Here is a 12,855-nt window from a genome sequence, read left to right as displayed (position 1 = left end):
GCTTCATGGCGCTGGAAAGAAGCCTCATGTCGAGTGATCACCGCCAACAGGTCCTGGGAACTGAGTGTTTCTGGGTCCATGAGTGACTTGGTTATTCTGTCACAAGCCGGGCTAGAACTCCGGTCTCAGATGTGGAAAGCTGGGGTACTACCCCTTAGCCACAGAGGAGGTGTTGTAGGACCCAAATGAAACACCCAAGGCAATACTCCAGGTAAGTTGATTTAATGTTCCAAAACAGGAGGCAAAACAAAACAACTCCACGAGGGGAGAAAAACAAACTAAAGATAACTTCGAACAGCTTACTAGAACAGACACGGTGGGACAAAGCAGGAGACACATAGTCAGGACGCAACAACCAAGTGAGAAACAAGGGGAAAACACACAGCTAAAATACTAAAGGGAAAACAAGGCACAGGTGACCTGGATCAAACTAATGAGGACACAGAGGAAGAACTAAGGCAGAGGGGGAACACAGCTGACCTCTAGAGGCCCGGAGACAAACAGGAGAAGCAGGAAGCTGACAATAATAAGGGATAATTTGGCATAGAATGGTGTGAACCTATAAATAAGTAAAAGTAAGAAGACTGAAGTTATTTCTATTTTTGATATATTCATTTGCATATATTGTAATATCCATGTAATTTACAAAGTGTCACGGATCTTTGTATTTGTGGGGATGATGTCATGATGGTCACAATTTATTTCTATGTATGTTTTTTTTGATTGCATGTCTCAGAAATAGGGGTTATATCGCATAATGACTGAGAATTTATCCTTGATTCTTTGATACCTGAGAAACTCATCATAACAACCTGGAATAGTATAAAAGTAATCGTTCTACCCCCACCCACCCCATAAAAATAAAAATAAAAAGTGGTTGTCCCACTTGCTATCCTAAGTTGAATGCACCAATTTGTAAATCGCTCTGGATAAGAGTGTCTGCTAAATGACGTAAATTTAAATGTAAATGTTGCCTGTAGTTTTATAATTTATTTTAAAATAGCTGTATGGGATTTTTAAAGTACTACGTGGCCCTGCACCTGAATACATGTCTGACATGCTTTTAAGGTACTGTATGTGCCCGGTCGGTCCCTCAGATCCTCTTTTAGTTGTTCCAAAGGTGAGAACCAAAACGTTTGGTGAGGCTGCCTTCAGCCACTATGGTCCTGGCCTTTGGAACAGCCTGCCGGAGGATCTGAGGGCCTCAGAAACTGTAGACAGTTTGAAGAGCTTAAGACATACCTTTTTAGCCATGCTTCTGCTTAGTCATACTATCTATTGTATATATCTTATTTATTTTCATTTATTTTAATGCATTAGTCTCTCATGTCCACTGTTATTGTTTTACTATTTTAATTTGTCTCATTTATAAAACCTATTTGTGTCTTTCTAATCTTTTATTTTATTTGCTAACACTTTGAAATGCATAATCTGTAAGAAATGTGCTCTGAAAATAAAGTTTGATTTGGTGTTGATCAGAAAATGTCCCACAGTAGAGCCATTCAACCACAAACTTACATTAATATGCAAAAGTGTCTCAAATGATTTCGTACATATTTACTAGTGTGTAATGCAGTAATACTGTGATTAATAAGTACTTAATAAGTACTTCTCAAACAGCTTAATAGTCTGGATAATTAATTAATAAAAATGTTATTTCAAGCATTATGAATTTCAAGTTATATGAAAAACACTAATGAAACCAGTTTTTTTGTTGGGGTTCAGTCCCCTTTATTTTTATTATTAAAAATAGGCAGTTCAAAGGAAAGGTGGAGATGGTGGAGAAATTCAGATGCAGAGTGTGGCCCAGAGTTGTGTGTGTGTGTGTTTGTGCTTGAGTCACTCCTCTTTGGCGAGGCTGATGGTGCATGTGAAGAACTTCCACACACGTCGGAAGAATCGCAGAACGCCATTTTTCTTCCGCTTCTTTATTTCGCTTTACACCTTTGCCACTGAGTTCAACGCCTCGGTCACTCCGCTGCTCTACACCTCTGGCTCACGGACCTTGATATCTTTGAGCCAGGGTTGTTTAGTTTCATTGTTTGGGTATTTCTATGTTGGGGATTTCTGGTTGTCATTTTCGATGTTTGGTTAATTGTTCTTGATTAGTATGCATGACGCTCAATCGGAGGTAACGAGTGTCAGCTGTCGGTTCGTTATCTCTGATTGGGAGCCATATTTATACTGTGTGGAGTTCACTTTGTGTTGTGGGTATTGTTTCTTTGTTGCTGTGTAGTATTCAGTATAGAACTTCACGGATCGTCATTTGTTGTTTCTTCGTGGTTGCCTTAGGTTAATAAATCATCATGTTCACTGCAAACGCTGCGCATTGGTCTCCTCCCTTCAGACGGTCGTGACAGAATAACCCACCAAAAAAGGACCAAGAGCGCGTCCAGGAGCAAGGGGTCTGGATACAGGAGTTATGGATGCCCTCCCTAAGGACTTTTGGACATGGGAGGAGATTCGGCTGGAAAGGGTCCTTGGGTACAACCGGAGGAACATCATCGCCTCGTGAAGAGCTGGAGCAGCTGCAGCCGAGAGGAGGTGGTCTGAGGAGGAATATCACCGCCCTCGTGAAGAGCTGGAGGCAGCTGCCGCCTAGAGGAGGTGCGTATGAAGAGGAAGCGCGGAGTCGAGGCTGGAAGCCCATGGTTACTCCCAAAAATTTTTTGGGGGGCACATGGCTTTCGGGCGCCCTCTGGGCAGCAGGAGGCTGCCACAGGGAGAAAAGGAGAGAAGGGCTATCGGATTACGGGAGCCATTGGCGAGTAGAGGGAGGAAGTTGTTGTGGCACGGCGGAGACTGGGTGTTCCCAGTCTGGTCCGTCCGTTCTTGATCCCCAGTTAAGGCCAGTGGGCGGGTGTTCCGTGCAGTCCACGGTTTGTTCCTACTCCACGCACCAGGTCCACGATGTGCGCCGCCAGCCGGCCTGAACTGGCCGTCTGCTTCAACGGCGCCCTGAACTGCCCGTCTGCCCAACGCCGTCTGAACTGCCCGTCTGCCCAAGCCGGTCTGAACTGCCCGTCTTGCCCAACGGCGCCCTGAACTGCCCGGCTGCCCGACGCCGTCGAACTGCCCGCCCCCGCAACGCCGTCTGAACTGCCCGGCCTGCCCAACGCCGGGTCTGAACTGTCCGTCGCTAACGCCGGTCTGAACTGCCCGTCTGTGCGCGAGCCTGCAAAGCCGCCCGTCTGCCACGAGCCCAGAGCCGTCCGCCAGACCGGGAGAGCCGCTGAGCTCTCCGCCAGACAGGATCAGCCAGAGCCTTCCGCAGACAGGATCAGCCAGAGCCTTCCGCCAAGACAGGATCAGCCAGAGCCTTCCCTGCAGACAGGAGCAGCCAGAGCCTTCCGCCAGACAGGAGCAGCCAGAGCCTTCCGGCCAGACAGGAGCAGCCAGAGCCTTCCGCCAGACAGGCAGCAGCCAGAGCCTTCCGTCAGACCGGATCAGCCAGAGCCTTCCGCCAGACAGGATCAGCCAGACCTTCCGCCAGCCATACAGCCAGACCCGCCAAGCGCGAGCAGCCAGATCCGCCAGCCAGCTATGAGCAGCCAGATCCGTCAGCCAGCCATGAGCAGCCAGATCCAGCCAGCCACGAGCAGCCAGATCCGTCAGCCAGCCAGAGCAGCCAGATCCGGCAGCCAGCCACGAGCAGCCAGATCCGTCAGCCAGCCATGAGCAGCCAGACCCGCCAGCCAGCCATGACAGCCAGACCGCCAGCCAGCCGCGAGCAGCCAGATCCGCAGCCAGCCATGAGCAGCCAGATCCCAGCCAGCGAGCAGCCAGATCCGTCAGCCAGCCATGAGCAGCCAGATCCGTCAGCCCGCCAGGATCCGCCAGATCCGTCAGCCAGCCAGGATCCGCCAGAGCCCAGCCCAGCCAGGATCCGCCAGAGCCGTCCAGCCAGGATCCGCCAGAGCCAGCCCAGCCTGGATCCGCCAGAGCCGTCCAGCCTGGATCCGCCAGAGCCGTCCGTGCCAGGATCCGCCAGAGCCGTCCCGCCAGGATCCGCCAGAGCCGTCCCGCCAGGATCCGCCAGAGCCAGCCAGCCAGGATCCGCCATCTAGTCAGGTACTGCCCCTTAGTCCGGTACTGCCCGTAGTCCGGTGCGCCCATAATCCAGTGGGGTTTAGGTTGGGGGGTGGTCATGAGGAAGGGAATACGGAGCGGATAGTGACTAAGGTGGGGTGGGGACCACGACCTGGGCCAGAGCCGCCACCAGGGACAGACGCCACCCAGACCCTCCCGAGACTGTATGCTGAGTGCCCCCGGAGGTCGCACCTTTAGGGGGTAATGTGACACTCTGGCTCCACGGACCTTGATATTTGAGCCAGGGTTGTTTAGTTTCATTGTTTGGGTGTATTTCTATGTTGGGGATTTCTGGTTTGTGCATTTTCTATGTTTGGTTAATTGTTCTTGATTAGTCAGATGACTCCCAATCGGAGGTAACGAGTGTCAGCTGTCGGCTCGTTATCTCTGATTGGGAGCCACTATTTATACTGTGTGAGTTCACTTTGTGTTGTGGGTTATTGTTTCTTTGTTGCTGTTAGTAGTATTCAGTATAGAACTTCACGGATCGTCATTTGTTGTTTTCTTCGTGGTTGCCTTAAGTTAATAAAATCATCATGTTCACTCGCATACGCTGCGCATTGGTCTCCTCCTTCAGACGGTCGTGACTGCTGCACACCTCAGGACGGCTCTCAGTGGATAGCTTCACCACCTTGCTTAGGCCATTTCCCGTTTTCAGATGGTTTCCAGTAGACTCTGTCTTCTTTGTGTCACTGCACACCTCTTCCACTGCGTTTGAGGCCTCAGGACCTCTGCTGCACACCTCAGGAAGGCTCTCGGTGGATCCGAAATAGGACTAAACAGACAATGCAGCGTAATGAAAGAGCAAGAACAACACATCTGTCGTTTTTCAAAAAACATACCACAGACATCCAAAGTCTAAGATTATAGTAGCTAATTTATAATATTGTCCAGATTGAGACAACCCTGATACACCCAACTTTCAAAGATGCTTGACCTTTCATTTACAAAACAGGCTTCTTGTTCATTACCTTTGGGAGTTTTGCAATCATATTAGTGAAGTCTCGGTGCAGCTGATCTTCCCAGCCCTCCTTCAGCCACCCTTTGGGGTTCACCACCTTGCTAAGGACATTTTCAGTGTCCAGAAGGTTTTCAGCAGCCGCTGTCTTCTTTTTGTCACTGGACACCTCTTCCACTGCGTTTGGTGCCTCAGGCACCTCACTGAACACCTCAGGACTTCCCCTGCACACCTCAGGACCTCCATTGAACACTTCAGGCACTCCACTGCACATGTCAGGCACTCCACTGCATACCTCGGGACCTCCACTGAACACCTCAGGCACTCTGATGCACACCTCAGGACTGCTGCACACCTCAGGACGGCTCTCAGTGGATAGCTGCACAACCTTGCATAGGCCATTTCCCGTTTTCAGATGATTTCCAGTACACTCTGTCTTCTTCGTGTCACTGCACACCTCTTCCACTCGCGTTTGAGGCCTCAGGACCTCTGCTGCACACCTCAGGAAGGCTCTCGGTGGATCCGAAATAGGACTAAACAGACAATGCAGCGTAATGAAAGAGCAAGAACAACACAGCTGTCGTTTTTCAAAAAACATACCACAGACATCTAAAGTCAAAATGTATAGAAGCTCATTTGTAATATTGTCCAGTTTGAGACAACTCTGATACACCCAACTTGGAAAGACACTTACGAAACAGGCTTCTTGTTCCTTACCTTTGGTAGTTCCGCAATCATATCATAGAATTTTCGGGTTAGCTGAACTTTACAACCCTCCTTCAGCCACACTTTGGGCTTCACCACCTTGCTGAGGACCTTTCCATCTCCAGCAGCCTCTTTCTCCACACCGACCAGGGCCAGCGGTTCAGCCTGGACATCCACCACATTGTTATTCGGAGACTCCACTGAAGCCTCCTCGTTGGTGTTGTCAATGTCAGCAGCCCCAGCGACACTGGCCGGGCACTTGGTCTTTGGTCTTTTCTCTTCAATTAGAGTTTCCTTTGAAGAGGTCTCAGAATGTCCATAAAGCTCAGAGAGCTGTAAATGGACAGAGACATACATAACTATCTGTATAGCACTTTGTGACATCTGCTGATGTAAAAAGGGATTTATAAATAAATGTGATTGATTGATATCCTATAGCTGTTTCACAAATAAAACAAACCAAAGACATCCAACGTTGATAGTAACTCCTATGTAATATTGACCAACTTTTACCACCATATTATACACAGAAACGACAAAGATGCTTGACATTTTATTCAAAGAAACAATATTGGCATTGTAGATGGCTCTTATGTCTTACCTCAGTGGCCAGGCATGTCTCATCCTTTAGGTGCAAGAAGTTCAACTTCCAACGCTCCTCTTTCAGAAGCTGGATGTCTCCGTCGGGCGCAGTGTCCACGATGACATTTGGTATCCTTAATTCATCCTGAACTCTCTGGCCACTGAGCAGGATAACTATCTCTGTCTCTGTTTCCTGTAATTCCAGGCCCCTCTTTGCATCCCAAGTCTATGTAACAACATAATATGTCATTAAAAGACTGTTGATGTACCAGGTGAGACTGGACACTGGTCCATCATTGAAATGATGGGGGAAATTATGAATTTGAACTGATAGCTATTGCTTTTCTCTGGGTACAAAAATGAGCTTGCTGATATTTGAAGTGCTTTACAGTGGGTGTACTGTTTGCTCTACAGAGTCCTCACCAATTCAGCTACAGAGACCTTCCTCCATCTCTTCCATGTCTCTGCCTCACGCCTTCATGTGAATATGGAAATGTATCAGACTGTGTCTGTCTACACTATCCATCAAACTATTGCTATCATCTAATATATTTTGATACATTCAGGTTATTATTTGGCCTTGTGTACTGATGTGATAAACTCAAGTTACCTAAATGAAGTATAAAGTTTCGTACTTCGTATTTAAAAATAGTCTGAGAACACTGCACTTACTCCAGGAAGACTCTTTTCCCTGCCAGGAGCCAGGCCTTCATTGGTCTCAGAGGGAGGTCCAGTGGGAGCCTTCCCTGGGCTTTCAGCATACAGAATTGCCTCTTGAGCATTTTCTGCAATAGAGTCTTCAATTAGTGACTTAACCAGTTAGAATGTGGCAATCAGAGAGTGATATGAATTGGTTCATGGCAAAAACGAACTGCTCCTCCATGGAGAGTGATGAGGCCTTATTGATTATGAATTGTTGTTGGCCAAAACCCTGCAGAAAGAGCGAGGGTTACTGAGCACAGTACCCAACACCAGATGTCTACAGCAGTACATCTATCTTTTATTAATTCATGCTGGTAAAAGTTATCTAAATGGGAAGAATATATATTATACCTTACATAGAACAAGACCATGCAATATAAACAATGAAAATGCAGATGAGATTAATGAGATCTTAATTATGATGAGGAAGCAAGTCATCTTAGATTGTCGATAAATTGGTTGTATATCTAATAGATTCGATATGATCCAAGTAACGTTATTTTTCTCAAATGTCGAATGCGTGCAATATCGGTCATTCTCATTATGGGAAGACCTACTTACCTTACTGAGAACAATAAAAAATATTGATTGACTTGAATGAAGAATGCGCGTTTGCTATAGATTAAGTTGCATATTCAGGAGAAGGCACCACTACCACTAATTGCATTGGGGTGTTTCTGGACTGGCCGGCCAGCACGCTGTCCTTTTACAGCGTCTCCTCTGACGCTATGACACACCTGCACACGTACAATGACTTGTTCACTGGACCCCTTTACCCTGCATTCAATATTCACACTGAAGAGGAGCAGGAGGGGTCCATCAGATTGTTGTAACGTTCATTAAGGCCCTTCAATATTCACACTGAAGAGGAGAAGGAGGGGTCCATCAGATTGTTGTAACGTTCATTAAGGCCCTTCAATATTCACACTGAAGAGGAGAAGGAGGGGTCCATCAGATTGTTGTAATGTTCATTAAGGCCCTACAATATTCACACAGAAGAGGAGAAGGAGGGGTCCATCAGATTGTTGTAACGTTCATTTAGGGCCATGTCAAGGTTTAGAAGAAATGACTGTGATTATATCTTCTACTAATGACATTGTGTAGGTTTAGGGGGACCTCTGGTTTTCTACTGAAGGGGTTTGGCTGCTGTTGTAACCTGACTTCATTGTCCTTCGGTATCTTAGTTCATGAATGACAGATGAAGATCCATTGGTAGCATGGTCATTTATATTTATTATGGATTCCCCATAGGCAGCAGCTACTCTTCCTGGGGTCCAGCAAAATAAAGGCAGTTATACATTTTAAAAACATGACAACAAACTTTACAATGCATTCATAACAGATTTCACAACATATTAAGTGTGTGCCCTCAGGCCTCTACTCTACTACCACATATCTAGAACACAAAATCCATGTGTACATGTGTGTATAGTGCGTACGTTATCATGAGTTTGTGTGCATGTGTCTATGTTTGTGTTGCTTCACAGTCCCCGCTGTTCCATAAGGTGTATTTTTTATCCGTTTTTTAAATCTAATTTGACTGCTGGCATGAGTTACTTGATGTGGAATAGAGTTCCATGTAGTCATGGCTCTATATAGTACTGTGCTCCTCCCATAGTCTGTTCTGGACTTGGGGACTGTGAAGAGACCTCTGGTGGCATGTCTTCTGGGGTATGCATGGGTGTCCGATGCCATGTCAATACCTCTCACAAATACAAGTAGTGATGAAGTCAATCTCTCCTCCACTTTGAGCCAGGAGAGATTGACATGCATTTTATTAATGTTAGCTCTCTGTTTACATCCAGGGCCAGCCGTGCTGCCCTGTTCTGAGCCAATTGCAATTTTCCTAAGTGCCTCTTTGTGGCACCTGACCGCATGACTGAACAGTAGTCCAGGTGCGACAAAACTAGGGCCTGTAGGACCTGCCTTGTTGATAGTGCTGTTAAGAAGGCAGAGCAGCGCTTAATTATGGACATAGTTCTCCCCATCTTAGCTACTGTTGTATCAATATGCTTTGACCATGACAGTTTACAATCCAGGGTTACTCCAAGCAGTTTAGTCTCCTCAACTTGCTCAATTTCCACATAATTCCTTACAATATTTAGTTGAGGTTTAGGGTTTAGTGAATGATTTGTCCCAAATACAATGCTTTTAGTTTTTGAAATATTTAGGACTAACTTATTCCTTGCCACCCATTCTGAAACTAACCTCAGCTCTTTGTTAAGTGTTGCTGTCATTTCAGTCGCTGTGGTAGCTGACGTGTATAGTGTTGAGTCATTCGCATACACAGACACACTGGCTTTACTAAAGATTGAAAAAAGTAAGGGGCCTAGACAGCTGCCCTGGGGAATTCCTGATTCTACCTGGATTATGTTGAAGAGGCTTCCATTAAAGAACACCCTCTGTGTTCTGTTAGACAGGTAACTCTTCATCCACAATATAACAGGGGGTGTAAAGCCATAACACATACGTTTTTCCAGCAGCAGACTATGATCGATAACGTCAAAAGCCGCACTGAAGTCAAACAAAACAGCCCCCACAATCTTTTTATCATCAATTTCAGTCATTTGTGTAAGTGCTGTGTTTGTTGAATGTCCTTCCCTATAAGCGTGCTGAAAGTTTGTTGTCAATTTGTTTACTGTAAAATAGCATTTTATCTGGTCAATTACCATTTTTTTCCAAAAGTTTACTAGGAGTTGGGAACAGGCTGATTGGTCGGCTATTTGAGCCAGTTAAGGGGGCTTTACTATTCTCAGGTAGGGGTATAAATGTTGCTTCCCTCCAGGCCTGAGGGCACACACTTTCTAGTAGGCTTAAATTGAAGGTATGGCAAATAGGAGCGGCAATATCGACCTCTATTATCCTCAGTAATTTTCCATCCAAGTTGTCAGACCCCGGTGGCTTGTCATTGTTGATAGACAATAATACTTTTCCACACTTACTTTACGGAATTCAAAATTACAATGCTTGTCTTTCATAATTTGGTCAGATATACTTGGATGTATAGTGTCAGCGTTTGTTGTTGGCATGTCATGCCTAAGTTTGCTAATAATTAAAGTAGTTGGCAATATCAGTGGGTTTTGTGATGAATGAGCCATTGATTCAATGATGGGAGCGGAGTTTGCCTTTTTGCCCAAAATGTCATTTAAGGTGCTCCAAAGCTTTTTACTATAATTCAATGTCATTTATCTTTGTTTCATAGTGTAGTTTCTTCTTTTTATTCAGTTCAGTCACATGATTTCTCAATTTGCAGTATGTTTGCCAATCGGTTGTACAGCCAGACCTATTTGCCATATCTTTTGCCTCATCCCTCTAAATTATACAATTTTTCAATTCCTCATCAATCCACGGGGATTTAACAGTTTTTACAGTCATTTTCTTAATGGGTGCATTGTTATTAGTAACTGGGATAAGCAATTTCAAAAATGTGTCAAGTGCAGTGTCTGTTTGCTCCTCAGTACACACCACGAACCAACAAATATTATTACATCAGCAACATAGGAATCACTACAAAACTTATTGTATGACCTCTTACACACTATATTAGGCCCAGCCTTTGGAACTTTGGTTTTCCTAGATATGGCTACTATATTGTGATCACTACATCCGATGGATTTTGGATACTGCTTTCAAACAAATGTCTGCAGCATTAGTAAAGATGTGATCAATACATGTTGATGATTTCAGTTCCTGTACTGTTTGTAACTACCCTGGTAGGTTGATTGATAACCTGAACCAGGTTGCAGGCACTAGTTTACAGTTTGAAGCTTTCTCTTGAGTGGGCAGCCTGATGAAAGCCAGTCAATATTTAAATCACCCAGAAAGTATACCTCTCTATTGATATCACATACATTATCAAGCATTTCACACATGTTATCCAGATACTGACTGTTAGCATTTGGTGGTCTATAGCAGATACTGACTGTTAGCATTTGGTGGTCTAGGCAGGTGAACCTGTAGCCATATTACTTCAACAGTATTTAACATGAGATCCTCTCTAAGCTTTACAGGAATGTGGTTCTGAATATAGACAGCAACACCGCCCCGTTAGCATTTCTGTATTTTCTATAAATGTAATAACCCTGTGTTGCTAACACTCAAAGGTATTATCTAAGTGAGTTTCAGAGATTGTCAGAATATGAATGTCATCTGTTACTAGCAAATTATTGATTTCATGAACCTTGTTTCTTAAGCTACATATGTTAACTTGGGCTATTTTTAACACTTTTCTGGAATGCTTCATTCTTTTTCTTGCTTTACTGGGAAGCTTAGCAGAGGTAGACATATTCTGGTTATTTTTATTAGTGCAGGGTGAGCTGCACACAGTGGACTTCCTACTAGGGCACACCACCTCAGTGGCAACAGTATTACTCTGGTTCATAGGCATATGAGTACTGCATACAATAGCTGTAGGATCAGCAGAGGCATTCCGGGCAGTAAGAGGGACATAAATTAGGTTATTTACATTGTGTCTTCCAATGTCCCTAGGATAATGTACATTTGCTGAAGCATTATGACAACTCAGCGACACAATGACGTAGGGATTAAATGAGCTGGACTTGGGTCATTGATAAGTCATTGTCTCAACGCAGCCTTATAATGCTGTGAAATGATCCAGGAACCCAAATGATTTGGATGGATCCCATCCTCCTTATAATACAAGCTTTGTTTCCAGAAGGTATCAAAATGGTCAATAAATGATTCATGTAGGTACTGAACTGTCTGTCTGGTCTGTCTATTTAGGCGTAACGTCTCATCAATGCACAGTTAACGTTGATATATATCCATGACAACATGATGTGATAATTGCCCCTATAGCGTATCATAACTTGCTATAAGAATTCATTAGAGCTCCATGCATTCCTAACAGCTCCATGCATTCCTAACAGCTCCATGCATTCCTAACAGCTCCCTGCATTCCTAACAGCTCCCTGCATTCCTAACAGCTCCATGCATTCCTAACAGCTCCATGCATTCCTAACAGCTCCATGCATTCCTAACAGCTCCATGCATTCCTAACAGCTCCATTCGTCCATAACAGCTCTATGCATTCATAACAGCTACATGCAAATGTTATACATATGTACAGAATGGTGTAATAAATAATTGGTCATTTAGCAGACGCTCTTATCCAGAGCGACTTACAGGAGCAATTAGGGTTAAGTGCCTTGCTCAAGGGCACATCGACAGATTTTTCACCTAGTCGGCTCGGGGATTAGAACCAGCGACCTTTCGGTTACTGGCACAACGCTCTTAACCACTAAGCTACCTGCTGCCCTGAATTTAGTTTTTATTTAGTTGAACCTGCCAGACACCCGGATCCTTCTGTTCTGGTGTGTAGTCACTAGGAACCTAACAGAACCAAAACAGAGCCAATCGGAACAGGGAGGGAACTATCTGAATTCGTCTAATAGATACTCCTATTTTCATAGCCAATTCTTATTATTTTTTTGATGAAAAAAGGTTTGTCAGACTAATGAATACACCCCTTTTCTCTGAGCGGGAGGGGCGGGGAGTGGTGAGCTGATAAAGAGAGAGACAGAAAAGGAAACGGAAGTGAGACCTCAATGAACTAAGTAGAACGGACCCAGCTGCTATCATTGGTGTCTATGGGAGAGCCACCCCCTTCAGTAGATCGGACCCGGCTGCTATCATTGGTGTCTATGGGAGAGCCAAACCCCTTCAGTAGACCGGACCCAGCTGCTATCATTGGTGTCTATGGGAGAGCCACCCCCTTCAGTAGATCGGACCCGGCTGCTATCATTGGTGTCTATGGGAGAGCCAACCCCTTCAGTAGACCGGACCCGGCTGCTATCATT

At 45.0% G+C, this 12,855-nt stretch overlaps 1 protein-coding gene across 1 annotated transcript in view; it reads right to left on the bottom strand.

Moving 5' to 3' along the window:
* Positions 1 to 7,232, bottom strand: part of LOC121561600 — a 28,021-nt gene extending 20,789 nt beyond the window's left edge. Inside the window, exons 1-7 of the mRNA XM_045217752.1 lie at positions 7,207 to 7,232; positions 7,007 to 7,119; positions 6,758 to 6,809; positions 6,354 to 6,560; positions 5,742 to 6,085; positions 5,061 to 5,580; positions 4,721 to 4,864 (exon numbers count right to left, since the gene is read on the bottom strand). Coding sequence (XP_045073687.1) covers positions 4,721 to 4,864; positions 5,061 to 5,580; positions 5,742 to 6,085; positions 6,354 to 6,560; positions 6,758 to 6,809; positions 7,007 to 7,116 — 1,377 coding nt within the window. The 5' untranslated portion in view covers positions 7,117 to 7,119; positions 7,207 to 7,232. The remainder of the gene's footprint in view (positions 1 to 4,720; positions 4,865 to 5,060; positions 5,581 to 5,741; positions 6,086 to 6,353; positions 6,561 to 6,757; positions 6,810 to 7,006; positions 7,120 to 7,206) is intronic.
* Between the last annotated feature and the right edge of the window lie 5,623 nt (positions 7,233 to 12,855).

Source organism: Coregonus clupeaformis, unplaced genomic scaffold (genome assembly GCF_020615455.1).
Source record: "Coregonus clupeaformis isolate EN_2021a unplaced genomic scaffold, ASM2061545v1 scaf1217, whole genome shotgun sequence".
Taxonomy (NCBI): Eukaryota; Metazoa; Chordata; class Actinopteri; order Salmoniformes; family Salmonidae; genus Coregonus; species Coregonus clupeaformis.
The sequence above is the reverse complement of the archived record's forward strand: the minus strand, read 5'-3'. Positions and strand labels throughout refer to the sequence as shown.